The 19,720-nt window shown below is 41.3% G+C and overlaps 1 protein-coding gene across 1 annotated transcript in view; it reads right to left on the bottom strand.

Annotated features, from left to right (window-relative positions):
* Positions 1-445, bottom strand: part of RIMS2 (regulating synaptic membrane exocytosis 2) — a 446,152-nt gene extending 445,707 nt beyond the window's left edge. Inside the window, exon 1 of the mRNA XM_059865145.1 lies at positions 177-445. Within this exon, the coding sequence (XP_059721128.1) occupies positions 177-346 (170 nt within the window). The 5' untranslated portion in view covers positions 347-445. The remainder of the gene's footprint in view (positions 1-176) is intronic.
* Positions 446-19,720: the final 19,275 nt, after the last annotated feature.

Here is a 19,720-nt window from a genome sequence, read left to right as displayed (position 1 = left end):
CTCCCGCGGGTCCCTCCCGCCGTGCCCCACACTCGCCCGGCGCCGAGAGCGCCCCTGCCCGACCCCGGCAGCCCGACTCCTCTCTCCCGCTCTGGCCGTGCCGCCCCCGGGGCCAGAGGAGAGACTTCCCCGGCCACGGGCCCGGGAGAACGAGAAAGGGATGCGCCCGCCCTTACTTGAGCACGGATTGCTCCTTCTCCTCTTCCTTCTTCTGGCGGTCCATGACGGCCAGGATGATCTTCCGCTCTTCCTCCGTGAGGTGGCTGAGGTCCGGCATCTCGGGCTGCGGGGCCGGTGGAGGCTGAGGAGCGGCGGGGCCGCTCCGGGGCCCGGCGGGAGCCGACATGTTTGGTAGGAGCTGCCGCCGCCGCTACGAGAAGCGCTGCCCGAACTCCAGCAGCACCAGCGGGAGCGGCCGGCGCCGGGAGAAGCACATACAAATCAATACCCTGTAATCAACCGGCAGCCTAATGACGGCCCCGCCGGGGAGGGGCGGGGTGCCCGGCAGCCCCGACCTCGCACCCACCCGCCGGGCCGCCGGCGGCAGCAAGAGGACGGGGACGGAGGGGCCCCGGGGGGTGAGCAGGGGGAGCAGGGAGGGGAGAGGGCAGCAGAGGAAGGGCCTGGGGCGGGGTGGGGAAGGAGAGGGGAGAGGGCAGGATTAGCCGCGGGAGCGCTGTGGTTTGGGTGCGAGCGAGATTATCCCAACCCCGAGCGCCAGGCAGGGAGAGGGGGGACAGAGCGAGCGTCGGGGGGTCAGGAGACGGGGGCAACTGCCGCCGTACGAGAGCGGAGCCCCGGCGCCCCGGGGCGCGCAGCGGGGAAAGCCCCAGCGGGCGAGCGCCAGTCCCGGCCGCCGGCCGCGGCTCATAATTCCTCGCCGCCGTCCATGGAAGGGGCCGCGGGGCGCCGCGCTCGCCTCACGCCGCCGCCGCCGCCGCCTCCCGCCGCTCCTCTGCCGGACCGCGCCGCTTCCTGCCGCCGCCTCGCTTGGCTGGTGCCCTCTCGGCTGCGGGATGGAGTCCGCCTAACCCATGGCATGGCGGAAGAGCCGGAGTCACGGGAGGGGGCTCCGCATCGCCCCGCTGCCTCCCTCTCCTGAGCCGAGCGGCGCGGGGCGATGCGGGGCCCGGCTGCCGCCCCTAGCGGCGCCGCGCGGGCTGGCGGCGGGGGGCGGCGGATGGCAGCTGCCCTTATTTATTTATTTATCTCCGCACAAAAAATGGACGCGATAAAAATCACGCGAGGAAGGACAAGGAGGAGCCAAGGCGCCGGCGACGCGCAGGGAGGACCGAGCCCGGCGGCCGCGGGGGGGCAAGGGGGAGGGCGGGGAGACGCTGCGCGGCCGCCGCTCCCGCATCTCCCGCCGCTCCCGCTGCCCCTGCCGCCCGCAGGATGGCCGGAGAGGGGCACCCGCTCGGTCGGGCCGGTCCCCGAGTGCAGCCCTAGGGAGGAGGATGTGGCGCGGAGGAGCTCCGGCCCAGGGAGGAGGAAATGGAGGCAGAGGGAAAGGCGAGGGCGAGCCGCCCGGGAGGGCAGCGGAGCACCCACATCCCAGTCCCCTCGTAAGCCCCACGGCACGGTCCACAATTCGGGCAGAGAACCTCAGAGCACCATAAAGGGAGACGCGGGGTGTGCGCCGGGCCGGCCTCCGGTTCCCTCGAGCTGGGGACAGCATCGCTGTTCAGCCGTGCGAATCCAGCACAACAGACCTGCTGCTCCACGATCGCCCACATAAGGTCCTTCTAGAGTGTCCTTCACCCCACGCAAGGTGTGAATTCTACCCCAGCCTCCGTCTGGACAGATTCCTATAACCCAGAAGAGCAAGACCGTGACACCCATTAGAGAAGCTTGGAGAAGAAAGTCCTCCTCCCACATGGGCACCAGGTAGTGGTGAAATAAACCTCTCAAAACTCTTTTGCTACCTTTAAATCCCCCACCTAAACAATCATTTTGTGGCAAGAAATAATTTCTGGAAAAAGCATCCTACAGTACCCAAAATACCATTCAGACCAAATAAATGGGAAATACCCTATCCAAGAATGCCAAAGAAACAATTCGATTTAAATCTGTATGTTTTTACTCTGTAAGAGACAATAGAGTTCTGCTTGCTGTTCTCTCATTTTGTGAGACATAACATCAGTGCTGGATAACATGGAAGTGGTACACAGCGATATTAAAGTGATTTTAAAAGTTTTAATTTCAGCAGTTTGAAATCTCATCCCAGATCATATAGTCTTGGAGCTGGTGTTATTTGTTATCTGCCATGACATCAATTTATAACCAGGTGCAAAGACACGGGGAAAATATGTCGTCTTCCAGAACCTATTGTGGTCCTCATTAGCTGTACTTCCACAGAGAATAAGTTCTAGGATGCGGGTCCACAAACATAAAGAGTTCTGCCTGTGTGTGAAAACACCATTCCTTTTTGGAAACAAATTCTGGAGGAACAGATTGTTGGAAGGACATGAGAGGTTTGCTGTGGTAAAGCAGGTCTTAACAATAATCTCCACCTATTATCAGGCATATATATTCATTGAATTTTAATTTTTTCTAAGAAATGTCACTGGCATCCTTACCTAAAGGAGACCATTCAATTTCTTGATGTAAACTTGTTTCTTATAGATCCTATGGTAAAAACCATAAACCATTGTGTAAGACACTGAGCGTATTATATTTAAGCAAATATCCTTGTAAAATAAAGTGTATGATTTTTCATTCAGTCCTGAAAGCATTCTGCTCCTCCAGTTCACATCACCTTCACCTTTCGGACTGGATTCCAGCCAGCTGGCTCTCACTGAATTCCTGGTTTCTTCCAGGCACTAGATAAATCTGGCATTGAAGTCAAAAAGAAGAGGAAATTTAGAACCATGTGTCATCAGATTCCCAAAGATAGTACATTCTTTATCAATCTATGAATGTTGAATGGAAGAATTAACTGTAGAGAAGCCTTTGGAAAATACACTTTATCCCAGGGAAGTGAAGAACAAGAGAAATCAGTCAATCACTTCTAAAAATGATTACAAAGAACCAGACTGATTGAAAGTAGCCATTCCTGTCAGGTTACACAGTTGATTCAAGAATATTTCATGCCTTGCCTCAACCATAAACACAAGCAGTATTCAAGCTGTAGTTTTGGTTGCAAGACATCACTACAGTTTTTGTGCATTGCCTCATTCAGCTGAGATTCTTTCCAATGGATATTTACCTTTGAACTCTCTGGATTTACAGTGCCTGCATCATTTCAATGTGCCTGTGATGTTTCATCCACAAATGACAAATACTTGCTCTCAGCATTACTGTAGAATTTCAAGAGCTTTCTTTTCTCCTTGGTATTTGCCTTTTTTCCCCTAAATCCCCTGCCATTACTGGGTAACTGTAAACAAACAAATACAGGGATAGGAACTGTAATCCCCATATGTTATCTAGCTATTTGTTTTGAAAAGAGAGAGCAGATTCAGAGTAGAAGACATCCTGTCTTGATGACAATGAAAAAATGGTTCAGCTTGACCTTTCTAAGCTTCTACCTTCCTTTCTCACAATCAGTTCCACCTATCATTCCTCACATTTTTCTGCATATGAAAACAAACATTATTTGTTCATATTCCTGTCAGTCTGCACAGAATTGTCTCATGTTGTTACTGTTATTTACATTACTCAGGTGATATATTAATGAAAACATACAGCACAGACTTCCCTAGCCACTGTAGTGTAATGGGGTCAACAGCAGTTTATAATCAACCAACAAATGATCATACTATCATGTCATATGATCATTTACAAAAATTATTTTTAAGGAGCATTCATTTTTAATTCTGACCTTCCCATTCATCTGTCTCCAGTTTCCCTGCCCTTCCTGTTCTTTTCAGTTCTCATTCTGAAATCACTATCAGCCTCCAAAACAACAGATTCCCATTCCTGGTTTACAATCCTCTGTTGAAATTGTTCTTCACTGCAAAATCTGTAAATGAAAATTCACTCTAATTGTATATCAAAGGCACATGATACTTTCTTTTAGTGGCTTCTGTAAGTCATCTAAATGTACTGACACCAGCAGTGTTATTAATATAATTTTTCTGATACCCTTTTTTTATCTGTTCCTTTTCAGTTCTGCCAGACATGAGGGGTTCCCAAGGAAACAGTGATATTGTAACCTAGTTTTATATATCACCACCAAATGTCTTTCTCTAAGGGTCTCATTATACTTACTCCCATTTCCTTCCTCATAGCAACTACAAGAGTAAATGAGTTGGTAGATTCATTGTTTAATCATGTCAAGTATGTCTTCTCTGAAAAAGAAGTGCTAACATCTGCTTTATAATGTTTTGTATAAGGGGAAAAAAAATCCAGTGTAACTAATTATTTATTATTTCTGTCCCAATTTGAAGCTCAGAAAACATTTTTGTATAGCTGACATGAAGGGAACTTTGAAGTATTCTCTTATGGATCAGTGAATGGAGGAAATAAAAAACATATTCTTGGTTGAAAATGACCAGTACTCAGACTCTCAGTGGATCAAGTCAGATATATAACCAGCAAGGAATGTTTCCTGCAGGACACTCCATGGAAGCAATCTGCAGGGGACTCCTCAAATTCCCATACAGGAAGGAAAAACTCACTGCAACAAATTGTGTTTTCCAGGTCCTGTACTAAGTGCTCTCCAACCATCATGGACTGGTTTTCTGGTGAAGTCTTGGATCTTTCCCAGCTTTCTCCTGTCTAAATTGAGGAAACATATTATATAATATCATCAAATTGTCATCTTATTGCTTTTGGGAGGATTTTGCTACTCTCTATGCAATTTTTTTATGCTCCAAGCAAATTTCTATTAGTTGGATACTTCCCCACAAGTGATTTGAACAATACTAGATATTTATGGGTAGAAGTTAGATTTTTTTATTTGTTAATCTCATTCCCTATAAAAGAGGGTCATCCATAGTATACACAGTACTGACCATAACCAACTATACCAGTGAAATAGTTCCTCCCAATTCTACTGGTATTAAGGATCTGTCTGCAGCAGATGGAGAGATGTTGATCTTTTATCTAGAGAACACATTTTTTCCTCCACTCTATGCATATGATCAGTGTCTTCACTGAGTCAGAAGGGTGAATTTCTTAAGTTGTGCTGAAATGTGTAACAATTTTTACCCATTTCCAAACCCTTTCCCTGCTCAAGGAGAACCATTAACAAAAACCTTTTGGATTAGTGGACTGGGGGCTCTCCATGGGCATCATGGGAACTGCCTGGGTTTCAGAGGATGTCCAACCTTATTCCTGAATTAGCTTTGCTAGGAAGAGATTGATTTGCAACCTCTCTCAGTGGACCAAGGAGCTGGGATCCAGGTTGTATTTTGAAATGCAATATGGTAGAGGCCTTAGCACGTAGGGTTTTCTGTAAGCACAGCTGGCTGAAAACTGAAGAGAGGTTCAGATCAATTAGGTAGTTTTCTGGTTTAAAGTTGGGAGAGTTGGGGCAGTTCAGCCTGGAGAAGAGAAGGGTCTGGTAACCTTAATGTGGCCTGTAAATACCTAAAGAGGGTCTGTAAGTTAGATGGAGAAATATGTTTTAGCCTGTTGCAGACTAAAGTAGATAGATAGAAGGAAGATATTTTTTTATCATAGGGGTAGTTAAAACTGGAACATGTTGCTCAGAGAGGTGATGGACTAGATGACCTTGAAAGGTTCCTTCCAACCTAAACTATTCAATGAATGGGATACTTGCTAAACATGATTTCTGCAGCTTGGATGTTTTGTCCAGAGCAGTTATACACAGACACAGGGTACATAAGTTTGTAAGTATGATCAATGCTATAAACTTTATTACGTCTCATTCCTGCACTTCTGTTTCCATGCTCAGTTTGAAATATTCTGTCATATTTGTGACATAAAACATGCTGAATTTGCAGGCTAAAATCTTTACAGGATCTTAAACTCAGTATTTTCTGTCTGAATTTGACAGTTCAATTTAAATTGTTCAGTTAGTTGATTGAAAAACAAAGGAGGAAGTTTTGAAAGAACTTAAAAGTTCCCATGTAATGAGAGTTCTTTGGTTATTCATTTCTATTTGATTCTCTACTTGTACCAGCAATGTTTCTAAGTAACTGGGCAGCAAGGTATTTCTTAAAATCTAATTGTCTTGATAGCAATAAATCAACAGTGTTGCAATTGTCCAGCTAAAAGAATTGTAGAATTAAGAATCCTACCAAAACCATACAAGTCTATTTCTTTTGGTCCCTTCCCATTACTTGGTATTTAATACCTTTATTGGTATTAAAAATTGTCTCCAGCTTGAGCACTCTGGTTTCTTTTCAATTGTTCTGAGTTGTCAGATACTACACTGGTTTCTAAATGATGAATATATAGGCATTATTCAACACATAAAGCATAGGCTTACATTAGCACAGTTGGTGCTTAGAACATTATTATATGTTCCTGTAAGTTATGGATGCAGCATTGTCTTCCCTCTTTGCTGCCTTCTAATCCTTCTTCCCTGACCCCTCCTGCATTTATGAAACTCAAGCTGTTTTAGAAGAAACACCAGTATTCTTAAGTCCTATGTGATTTTTTTTAATTCAGTCATAAGATTGTCCTCCAGAGTTGGTACAGAATATCCTGTTCCAGATTTCAGGAATACATTCATTCCTATTGTAGTGACATCTTGAAAGTCCCAAATCTCCTGATTTTATACAAGATAGAAATGACTGTTTGTCCTTTTTCTTTTCTTCTTTTTTTTCCTTTTTTTTTGTTTGTGAACTGCACTATGTGATTCTGTCTCTCAATTTATTATTCATTATTAAAAGTATTAATAATATCCTGAATTATTACTATTATTATTACAGTCATGCTTAGAAAGCCTAGTCATGTCTGGAGAGTCCAGTGCCCTAGAAATCAATAGAAAAAATAGCACAGGCAACAGCCACAGAAAACTCAGAGAGCCACAGAAAAAAACACAATACATGGGTAACTCAGACAAATGCAATTGAAATGAGAAGACAGCAGTAAGATAAAGGTAGCAACACTAGAGAACTGGAAGATGACTATTTTTTCATGGACATTATTACAAGATGGTGTTAAATTGATCTTTGAAGAAAAATGAGACACAATCTGGGAGACAGAGCATCATAGCTGGAGCAGAACTGTTTAGAGTTTTCCCAAAGAAGCATTTGAGTGGAAAGTTCTCAAGGTAACATCCATTCATGCAAAACCAGTCCATTGCTGAGGTTCCTTTTTTACTGCATCTAGTTTAAGTTCTGACCTTTCCGTTGTCAAGAGGTAGAAAATTCTGGTTTGACTCTTTACTTTCCTCAAAATCCAAAGGCAGGAGGGCTTTAGCTGTTTGGATTTTCAACTACAGTCTCACAGACCTGGACTACTGTAGCTTTGATAATGAAAACATCCCCGAAAGTGATGATAATTAAAGTTTAGAATCTGGTATTTTCTATCTAGAAACCTACCTTTCTAGGTTGCACATCTGTCAAATGACCAAACTTATCAGGAAGTTCAATTAATTCAAATAATATACAAAGGCAGAAGTGGTAGCATTGTGAAACTGTTCCTAAAAGCATAATGGTACAGGCAATTTATTTTTTTCTTTTTTTAATTCAAGCAAGAATACATTACAATTTTAGCTCCCCTGCATGAAGGAGCCAGTGTCTTGTGAAAGTCCATTTTACACTCCAGAGACAGAAGGCACTAGAATGGTAAAAGCTAAAGTCCAATTGGAAAACAATTTCTTTCTTGTCCATTGAGATCATTAGCACTTATTTGACACTTTCTAGCACTGTTTCCCTGAAAGGGCTCCCCATGAGATCCTAGCTGACATGCCTCAGATAAAATCAAACTGTACAGTATGAAAAGTTTATGAACAGTCTTAATCAATGTTAATCAACTTTGGCATTTTACTAGGCTAAGGGGAAAATTGCATTAGGCCAAATGAGAGTCAGCAAACACGTAGTAACATGATGATGGCTGCTTTGTGTTCTGCTCTCCAGACCAGGATTCTGCCATACTTAGAATTACAAGTATGATTAAAACAAGATTCATTCACTAGCTACATTAGTATAATTACATTCATAATGATTTTCTAATAAGTAGAAAATCAAAACATTCTGAGGAGGGATTCACATGCAGAAAAGCTTGGCTATTTTTACTAGCAATATTAGTCTCAGAAAATACACAACCTCTGAGTACAATTATTACCTTTTTCATGCTACAGCATCTTACAAATTGATACAAAAAGTATACGTTAGGATTGCTGTCAGACAAAGGTATTTAAAATAGAAATGGATTACAAGTTACAATTTTATTTCCAGCTTTCCTGATGATAGTGAAGTATAAGCAGCAGCACTTGAACACAGTCTGTTTTTATAGTGGACAGGAAAAAATTCTCTATAAAAATGGTCTTACAAAGGAAGGATGGAAGGGAAGGAATAATAAAATACGAGCTCATTTTTGACATTTCCTCTTGCATTTCAAAGAGGTATAACTAAAAAAGAAGGTGTAGGGAATCTCCTTCTTTGAATGCAAAAGGAGTTATTCCACTGCCAGTGTGCAGAGAATCTTTTAGAGAGACAATACTTTAGACTATCAGCTGCTTAAGTCTGCCTTGTCTCTTACAAAAGGTACTACTACATCCACTATAAAATTAGTGGATGACACTTTCAAAAACAGGGCATTTATGAGTTGGAAAAGAACAAGACCAGTAACTACCCTGAAGTATGAAACACTGAGTTAACACAGCTGCTTAGCCTAAATGTCATTAACCACTGTACTACAGTTCAGATTAGTGCTACAGAATTGATACACTACAAAGCCAAAGAGGATATACTTGTGCAGAAAGACTTCCCAGCCTAGTCTCTGCTATTCCATAGGAAATATTTTCACAGCAATTGTACATGCACTCCCATCAAGCAAACTGAGCAGGTATTGGCAAGTACCCAGCTGCACTGAGGGGCACATGTTTATAGTTGCTTCAGTAAAGCAGTCCTGTCCTTACAATGTCTCATTACTGCTGTACTTCTCTCCATAACAGTGGGCAGATTAATAACCTTTCTTAATTCCCACTGTATGTGTCAACATTAAATATCCAAATAAAATTTTCTAGTTATCTGGGTGCATTCTTTCCTATGTTTCTGTCTTGAATATGAGCTGGTCTGATAAGTAGCCATATTCTATGTGCATAGTCACCCCTGAGCCAGCTATTTCAAAAGATAACAAGCAAAAAACATCAATAACAGCTGATGGCATTTTGTTGGTTATACTGTGGATTTCATAGGTATTCATCCATCATTCACAGTTGTTTTCAAAAGTATTCATAGCTGTCAAGAGTTCAAAACCCATAAAAAGAGTCTGTAACACATTCAAAACTCAGCCATAAAAATACAGAAAACTGAGTTATACACTAAAATAAAGCTTTGCTTCTTATGTACAAATCACTGCAGTCCACGAGGTGTGTAGGACAAATCAACATTTGACAATTCTGGATACAGAGGGAAAAAGTGAGAGAGGATGAGGACAAGGCTGAGGTACTTAGTGGCTAGTTTGCTTCAGTCTTTGACAGCAAGACCAATTGCTTTCTGGATATCCAGTCCTCTGAGCTGGAAGACAGAGACTGGGAGAAGAATGAAGCTCCCATTATCCAGGAGGAAATAGCCAGCAACCTGCTACGTGATTTAGACACCCACAAGTCTATGGGGCTAGATGGGATCCACCTAAGTGTACTGATGGAGCTGGCAGAAGAGTTTGTCATGCTGCTTTCAGTCATCACCAGTAGTCCTGGGTAACTGGAGAGGTCCCAGTTGACTGGAAATTAGCAAATGTGTACAAGAAAGGCTGGAACAAGGTTTCAACAAGGTTTCAGCCTGATCTCAGTGCCAGAAAAAGTCATGGAGCAGATCATCTTGAGTGCCAACATGGGGCATATACAGGACAACCAGGGAATCAGGCCTGGCAAGGTTGGTTTTATGAAAGGCAGGTCCTGCTTGACTGACCTGATCTCCTTCTGTGATGGTGTGACCTGTTTTGTGGATGAGGGAAAGGCTGTGGATGTTGTCTGCCTGGACTTCAGTAAAGCCTTTTAGCCTAGCCCCTAACCTGCAGTAGCAGATGACTGCAAACAACTACAACGCTACTGACTCACATCCTGAGAGCAAAGAGGACATGATGGGCCCATGGCTGTTTGCTTCTCTCACAAGGAACTACTTCTCATTTCGAGTCAGAAAGTTGCTTCCTCTGACTTTGTCCACCTGATGTAACATCTTCGACTTCTATACAGTTACCTGCTCTTGCCCTACACTGTTATTGTCCATAATTCCATATCCAGCAAGCATTTAATTCCAATGTTTTACGTCATGTTTCATTCTAGGATGAGAAGGACATGCAAAGTGTCTCAGCTTTGCTTTATTCTCTCACAGAATACTTAAAAAGAGGAAAAGATAAACCTGTTCACTAGCTGAGGAGAAGTACATTGTCTCCCTAGTGCATGATGTCCACATGTCCTTCAAAATGACATTTTGTTGTGATCAGACCTTTGAAGCAGGAAAAAGGTAACATGAAGAAAGCAGCCCAAATTATTCTGTTCGTGTATTCTTTTTTTTTCCATATTTGGTTCTACACTATGTACGTACTTATTGCCTCTTGTACCTCTCCAATTCTGGTACAACGAATTCTACACTATTTTTGAAAAAGAAAAATTAGCACAGTATATTTTCCCCAAAATGGTGAAGTTAGATGAAGTAAAAAATATATGACAACAGTGTAGGGTGAAACAGAGCTAATTGCTCAAGAAAGCAATAGCTGGGGTGATAGGAGACATTTGCATGACTCAAGAAGGTATAGAAATTTCTACAAGGCATGGATTAATGAATCAGAATCACATATTAAAATAAGCAATGGGCAAATTTTGATTTATAGAGGTATTATTCCATTACGAGTTTCTATTAAGTGGACCATAAATTATCTGAACTTTACTCCTGTGCTTTATAACACCACTGAAACCTCCTGTTATAGTCCATTATGTGTCTTTATTTTCCCTTATATTCTCACACACACAAATGTAGCAGTCTGCATGACCTGAAGGATTACTTCAATACTGAAAGGATTTAATTTATCAGATTCCTAACCACATGTCATTTAGAAGCATTTTACTTCAAGACATCATGTGAAGGAAAAAAAAATTCAAAAATGAAATCATAAAATAGTCCACCAGACATGTAACAGTTGTGGTAGGTTCTATGAAATTAGCTGATGGCTGAGAATAGGATTTTCCAAATCCTCTAAGCACCAGATATGAACAAATAGAGGAAAAGATAAATTAACCTGCTTAATTCTAAGTACAGTAGAATACAAATTGCCAGAATTATGCAAAGCGCACACGCACCCCACCCAGAGGCAAACCCACATTTTTCCCCATTTCTGAACCTGGTACCTTGCTCTGTTGGGTTGCTTAGGAGACTCTGATCCAAAGTTATGTCAGCAGGATTATGGAAGCTCCCAAAGGGTCTACCAAGGCTGGGTAAATCAAAGATAGAGGCCAGACAGAAATTTCTCTCTTGATTCTTCAAGCGTGGGAGCTAGATGCAAGACTGACCACCTTCCTCTTTAGAAATATTACTGGCTAAGCCTTCACTTTGTCTCCATGACAATATCCATCTCAGTTCCTTGGATTAGTGAATAGTCCCAAACAAATCTGTGCAACAAGCATCAATCCAATCCCATCTCAGCAAAGAGCTCAAACCTTGAAGGTATCTGCTGCTCCATGTTATGTACAAGATCCTGGCATGTACATCCAATGCCGCAAGCCGGAAAAATCAGCTCAAGTTATGAGGGAGATGGAAAATTACAGTATTGATATTCTCAGCATGAGTGGGTACAGATGGTCAGGAACAGATTGTATCAAATTGAAGAACAATAATAAAATCATGAACTACTGAGGTTCCCTTGCTGGAGGAAAACAGAGAAGTTGTACTGATTGTGAGTGACACCACATAAAGAGCCCTGAGAGACTGATGAGGAACCAATTAGCAGCAAATCAGCAGGTACACAGTTCAAGTAAGTGAGGATGAAAACCCTCCAAATGGTACCATGACACAAAACCACTTCCTAAAACATCTTACAGAACCTTGCTAACAGTAGCACACCCGCATCAACATGGCTGGGCATAAATGGGAAAGTAGGGAGAACTAATTATGGCCAGAACATGACTGGGTATCTGGAATCTGTTCACACAGCAGCACCAATAAAGACATTATCCAGCTTTGGTAACTAAATTATCTCTAGATGGCAAGAGCATGTTCTTCTGCCCACAAAATCACATCAGACTGGTGATAATAAAATATGAGTACAACATGGTTTTAACCTATATTAATTTTTATTTGTTCCTCTGAACATTTGGGCATGTAAGTTTTAGGTGCCAACAGTGAGTGTGACATATGTACTGCCATTGTGGAAAATAAATTTAAATAAAATACTTGCAGAAGTGAATAAAAAATAGCCACTCAAATATATGGTGTTTAAATGTCAGTTCTTTAAAAAGCAATTTTTCTACCAAAAGGCATAATTTTCAGGTTTCAAAAAAACAAAACCTGAGTATCTTCAGCAAAATATGTTAGTAGAACTAAGACTTCTCTGGTATTTTTCAATAAAAATAGGAGGGCTGGGTCACTGCATTACTATGGAGTGGCAGTGTCAGAAAGGGACCAGCAAAGCAGAACTTCCCAAATGGTCAGGACAAAATCACATTAAAATGGAAAAAGTGAATAAAATAAATGTTTATGAAGAAAAGACAATCACATTGGCAGATAGAAAAAGGGTGCTTCTGATTTTAATAATAGCCGGAATTAACTAATAAAAAACAAAGGAGGAAATACCATTATCATAAAAGAAACCCTATCCCAAATTAAAGTGGAGATTTCCACTTCATAATGAAACTGCCCTATCAATTGAAAAATAATCTATGTGGCTAATTTAAATAAGACAATAACTGTGAGAAAATTATCTTGCATTAACACAAAAATAGCTTAAAAGTGAAGAACTGGAAGGCACGGCACCATGTAGGGTAAAACAGATCAGATCTGCTCAAAGGCAGCAAAAAAGAATCACAAAATGATGCTCTAAATCTTGAACTGAGCATAAAAGAATGGATCCACTTTAGAAGAATGTAGAAGAAAAACCTACCTGAAAGACCATTTTAGTGACTGTAAGACTGACAGAGCATCACAGACCTCTCAAGAAAACTCTCCTACATAGTTACACTGAATTGGATTTGCAGCATCACTGCATCTTCAGGTACTTTAAGATTACTTCTGGCAGCTGCTCTTGCGCTGACCATATTTTCAGGCTGTGCACTGTCACTGAACAACCAGTGCAGAGTGGGACACAGGGCACATTCCAAACATACCTAGACTGTGGTCTTTGGTATTGACTTTCAGAAAGCTTTCAAAGACGATCTCTGAAATTTGTTAGTGAATCTGTACAATAATCAGAAAATGTTATGGTTTTCATTAAGGCACCAGATAGATGGACCAAGATCTCTAAAAGTTAATAGTGAATTTACTGTATTTTGGAGGTAACACGTCTTCAAGACAGTGAAATTCTGTGGTCAGATCACGCACATGTAGGTCTGGACATTGCTGATGGTATCTGCTTCCTGGAGACACTGATAAAAAACCTGCTGCTTAAGAACTCTCAGAACTGAATAAAATGTCCTGAAGTCGGAACGTCAATAAACAAAGGTGATAAAAACCAGTGTGACCTCAGAGAATTGTATTGCTCCATAAGAGGGAAGTCTAAAGTATCATTACCTCACTAAAACAGCAACTTCTGCACAATTTCAACTGTGAGCAAATGACTCAAGTGGAAAGCTTTGCTTTGCCATGGCCGGCCTCCAGCAGGGAAATCTAACGCCCTCCATGACAAGCTAAGAGTCTTTTGTAGCTATGCATTAAACATATATCTGCAGGTCAGGAAGGAACAGATGGAAAACTGCTGTTGGCATTGGTACTCCCCTTGGCTACTCAGAAACAGTTGCACAGAATAAAGCAGGCCCTGATCTCGGACTGGACATTGTGGCCCAAAACACCCAAACTTTGGCATCCCCAAAGACGAGAAAACCAGAGACATTTTCAGCACAATATTCACTAAAGCAGCAGTTTTGCAAGAAAATTTAGGAAACTGTGATGGTGTTGGCTTCTGATAGTACTTCCTCAAGGCAGCTGAAGTCTTATGCTTCTGGTGATATGAAAAGTAGGTTGAATTAAGACAGATAAAATGAGAACCTGACAGATTTGCAGTTTCTTCTTTCAGGTATTTCTCACTGAAATATGTAACTGGTTAGTACAGCAATCCACTGCATACTATTTTAGCTTTTCCTATCTTATGAATAAAATCTTTGGTTGCTAAACATTTTAACGAAACTCATTTTAATATGCTTTTTTAAGAATTTAGTTCTGATCTGTTCTGCCACATTTTTCTGTGTCGGCTACTGTGACTGCATACTTTAGTGTGACCATCCGTTTGAATTTTGGCTCTGTCCAAAATTCACTATGACATTTCTTCAACATAGAGAGCTCTGTCAAAATCTCTGTCTAGGGCTCTTCACAAAAAAGATTCTCCACAGAGTAAGGCACAAAACACAAAGGTATTTGTCTTTTGAAGCAAATTACTACACATTGTCCATAATTTAAGGAATTGTCACTAAGCCAGATTTCTGGTTTTATTCCTTTATTCCTGGAGGGGAAAAAACCCTCTTCTGACTAAACCTTAGTTTCAAATCACATTTAGACACCCAATTACTGAATTAAGTTTATTCCACAGTTTGACATCAGTATCATAATCCAGTTACCTATCCCAAGCTGCTTTAACTTGTGATAGTGAACATTTTCTGTTCGAGATATTGTACCACAGCTACTGGACAGCCATAACTGATAGGATTATGTAAAAACAGCAGCTTATCATGAATGTCCTAACGTTTTCTGATGTTGAATACTCACTTGAGAATGATGCAACTCCAAATATTGCCAGTGGTTTTGTTTGCCAAGGTTATATTTTGCCTTAAGTGATGCAAAAAGAACACAGGCTCTATTCCTGAAATAGCTGGTCTATAAATATGATACCTTTAGATACCCAGCTGAGCCAATGATTCTTTTTGCCTTCAGACTTAAATGCTGGATAATCCCATTTGTGAGGGAAAAAAAAAAAAAAAGCATTTTTGATATTTCACCTTACATTCTTATAGCATAAGAGGGATTGAATTTCCCTTTCGTCTTCACTCAAACTGAGCGAGAAAACTGCTGACATGCTCCTTTCTTTTTGAATTGTGCCTTATAGCTCCCCCATCTCCTGCCATGCCACACTGCACCCCTTTGGCCAGTTTGCAATTATATTCTGGTAATAATCTTTCCCCTTTGGCTCTCCTGGCTTCTCATCCTCCATGAACTTTTGAGTCCAGGTTTCCTTTCCCTTAATGCATCCCAAATACTGTGCACACCACAGTGTAGATTCACAGGCATCTGCAAATGATTAAAGCAACCATAGGTCTTTAAAAGCAAAACCATCCTCATTTTTGGAGGGATTAGGGGTAATACTGCCCCAGATATTATACAGCAGCAATAACCTCAAGAAAGAAGTATTTCTATTTTCTGATTAGCAAAACCTAAGTCATTCAGCCAAGTCAATGATAACCACAGAGAAAGCAAGAATTTCTGAGGTGCTATTTTGGGAAGCAGGGATGTGAAGAGAACAAAAACAGAAGAGAAAGAAAACCGTAATGCTGGAAAATCTAGAATCCTCAGATCAAAAGAGTTTCACAAATAGGAAGAAGTGATTTCATCCTCAGGTACTGTTTGATCTCTACCCTAGATCTCAAAGTGCAGAAAAACAGCAAACAGCTGTTCTCACAGGACAGAGTGAAAGGGAAATGAGTAATGACGAATGCTGCTGCTTAGCTACCCAGGGATGTTTGCCCCAGATAGCAAAAGCAGGAGTGCTCAGACTGGGACTCTGCAGCTGTTGATAAGGCTTGGCTCTGTCATGAACTAGTGGAGTTGTTTCAGGCAGTTGTTTGATGCAATGGCAGGTGTAACAGACCCCCTATCTCTTAGCAGGTGTAACAGACCCCCTATCCCTTGCTACACCCCACAGCCCACTTGTACCTTATGCCACTACAGCTTTCATATACTGTTTTGTAAGTAATTGGCATTTTTCAGGTTGCTGAAAAAATCTGTCATATTCTACAATAAGGCTCTTAGAAAAAAAGCCACATCTTCAAATAATTCCACTCTGACTGATACAAGTTAGAGGCTTGGATGTCAGTATTGTAATAAATACATGAACACAATATGTCTACTGAATCTATATTAAATCTGTGGGTTTCTATCATATTATGGTTTTTAATCACATTTTTACAATGACAGTCAAAATACCATCTCCATCCATTTATCTTCTTAATAATCAGCAATGTTCTTTTGTCTGCTGAAAGATCTTTGGTTTTGCCCACACAAGCCATAAAAGTAGCAAACATGATGCAACATGCTACAAGCTCACATTTTTTGTACCTGCTGAAACCGCTCCAGCCCTGGACAAAATTAAATCATTAAGTATACTAATGTTCATTAATATAAAAAAAAATTTAAACTCAAGATATTCCACTTTATATTCTAAAAACTTCAGAGATAACAGATCAAACTTTGAAGACACTGGAAAACAGCAGGTCTGCCTTAAGTTAGTTTAACAGTAATTACTCACTACCTTTGAAAATAAGCCCTTAAGGTTGTTTCAAACTGTGTATAAAGTACACGATCTTCAACTGAGAGAAGTGTATATTTTTTTCATTTATTAAAGTAAGCAATGACACTTTCAGCAGTTTTTAGTTGGTGGTATTTGAACTGTGATCTTTGATTTTGTGCTAGAATTCTTCACATACCTTCTAAAGCCCAGAAGTCTTGGGTGAGCACATCACAGTCTTTTCTGTCCAATTAAAGTCCCTCTTCTTCAAACACTATTACATCTTTCTCTAGTTTAACACTGAGCTTGTTTCCCACAAACCATTATCCATAGAAGTTTCTTTGTCTTCAGTTACAAAACCTCATTCATCTCTCTTCAAACATTTTTAGACTTTTAGATGCAGAATTGCAGAAGGTGCACAAGGTGTTTGCTTGTCACTGGTTTTGCTCATCTTGAACCTCATTGCCTCTGTGTGCAGTTCTGTCCAAACCTAGACAGATACTCATAAGTTAACTAGTCATATTTCACACCATAATGTTAAGTATAAAGTTTTAACTAAAACACAAATGTCTGAAGCATGGGATAACACCTCCTGAAATAAGCATTTACCCCCACTGAGCACAGATCAGGTACGCAAAGCTGCACACTAGGCCTGCACTGCAGACATCTAAGGTTAAGCAAGATGAGATCTACTGCCTCCACCACATTCTTGGTCCAGTCACTGGGAAAGTACTGCAGAGATACTTCCATATAACAGAGCATGTTACCTGACTAAAGGTTACCAATTAAACACAAAGCCACGGCAAGAATCAGAACAATTAGCAAAAACCAAGTGTACAGACTCACCAATCCAAAAAACAAGGAAGGGGAACGATACAGATGACTGCTCCTAGTGCAAAACCCACCAACAAGGGTAGGAAACTCCCTAGAAAACCCTGAAAACTGAGGGATTACCTAAAGATTATAAGACTTCAGAGGAATAAGAATTTAGGGGGTGTGTAAAATTTATTAGAGGATTATTTTTTTAGTGGATTGCAGCAGTGTGCCAAACTTCCTCTGGGATGTTTAAGGTAACCACCAGAAGTGCGTAAAGGGAGTGACTAAAGCAGACTGGAGAGAAGGAGGCATAGGAAAACCAAGGACAAAGGGGATAAAGGGGACCAGTCCCATGTAGACAGCTTACCAATTACACTGCACTGCTGCAGTCCATCCCATACTATTATTGCACCCTATTTCTGACTAGTCTTGTGTGCATGTACCTGTCAAGGCTGGCAAACCTCAAGTGAGACTAGCCCACAGGCAGGACAGCAGGAGTAAGATCCACTGGAGCAGGACCAGTGGCTGAGGCACTTGAAGGTCCAGAGGCCTGCAAAGGGGAAACATGCCTGGAGTCACTCCTGGAGCATCTCCCAGAGCAGCCACCAGAGTCCCAGTGCAGCTGTGTGCACACCCAGAGGTGAGGCTCAGCCTGGCCAGCTGGAGAAAGAGGGAGGAGCAGCAGTACCCAGCCCAGGCTCTGTTTGCACAGGTGCCAATACAAGCACTGCACTCTGCCCCTGGGATTTGTGCCTGGCAGTGTTTCTTGTTTGTATTGTGTGTAGGTGTGCACACAGGTATTGTTTTATATTGTTACAAGCTTGATGATAGAGGAATCACAACAGCCTGGGGTCTTTGGCTTGGGAGGGGAAATTTAAAAAAAAAGCCCTCATCCCAAAAGCCAGGCTATTGCTAAGGTATTGCTAGCATGAGCAAAGTGAAGAAGGGTCACACAGACACAGGCCAACAACCCTCCTGTTGAAAATTTCAATTGATCTAAAGGTTTATATATTTCCACATATCTGAGTAGTCATTTAGTTAGTTTTAGGTATCTGTAACATATGGAGAGTAAAAGAAATTACTTTGTTCAAATATCTGTTTCATTACATAGTTTGGCTATGATGAAATAGAAATAAAATATTGATGACTCCATTGCTGCTGTTACATGAAAAAGCTAAATTCACCTAGGTAGGCTATGAATACTGCTCTAAGTATTTATGCAAAAAACAAACTATTTTGCTTTCAAACCACTCCTTAGGTATCTTCCCAAAGAAAGAACATACACACAAGTCTGGGGGTTTTTTTTATTAGCAGGTCTGTAGGCAATGCATTAGTTTGGAAAATAATGTCATCTTCCTTTTTTTCTTTAATCAACAACACCAAAATTTGGAAGGGAAACATTACTAGTTTCCTTTGATTTTCAGTATTTTATGTGGTGCTAAGAATTTTATTCTGCATACACTTGGGTACACATACATGCAGATGAATGCATCCATAGTCTTTTTACATATAATCATTTTGATAAATCTAGGTAACTCCGTTAAGGTGATTAAGATGAAGTCTGATTACACCCCTCAAATCACTGAGGGGAAAAAAAACCAATAAAAACCCCAGCCAAATAAAAACTGATTGAGGGCTCCAGCTCCTTTATTTTAATTTCTAAACCATTTCAGCAATGGCCTGTAACAGACTTACACGAGCACTTTTTGCAAGCACAGTTGCACACCAGGCAACTACTAAATTTAAATAAATGTTTTTGAGTGTTGTGGCATTATGTACTTCAGGTGGATGACCACAAAAAGCACCAGAGACACTGTAAGAGTTTCCAAAAGGGATAAATCAACAGCTGCTAGCCCAACAGCGTACAAATCCATGGCCAGGGATCCTCTGAACTGACAAAGGATCCACGCAAAATTCCAAATAACTGATTTCCAAGCAGAAAGCTCTAGCTCAGACCTACACTGATTTTGCATCTAGAAGTCATGTTTCTAGAAGTCATAGCAAGACTTAACTCTGGAAAACAGACTTTTTCCTGGAATGGTAAGAGGGTGCCCCACTTGATGCCAAGACAAATCTCTGTGTAAAACTACATCGACAGATTTTGGAGAAGGAATTCATAACCGAATGCACAGACTCTGAGTACTCTCCTAACATTAAAATTCCTTTTTTCAGCATAGTTACA

The sequence above is a fragment of the Haemorhous mexicanus genome, chromosome 1 (assembly GCF_027477595.1).
Source record: "Haemorhous mexicanus isolate bHaeMex1 chromosome 1, bHaeMex1.pri, whole genome shotgun sequence".
Classification (NCBI taxonomy): domain Eukaryota; kingdom Metazoa; phylum Chordata; class Aves; order Passeriformes; family Fringillidae; genus Haemorhous; species Haemorhous mexicanus.
Note: the sequence above shows the minus strand (reverse complement) of the source record. Positions and strands in the feature narration are given on the sequence as shown.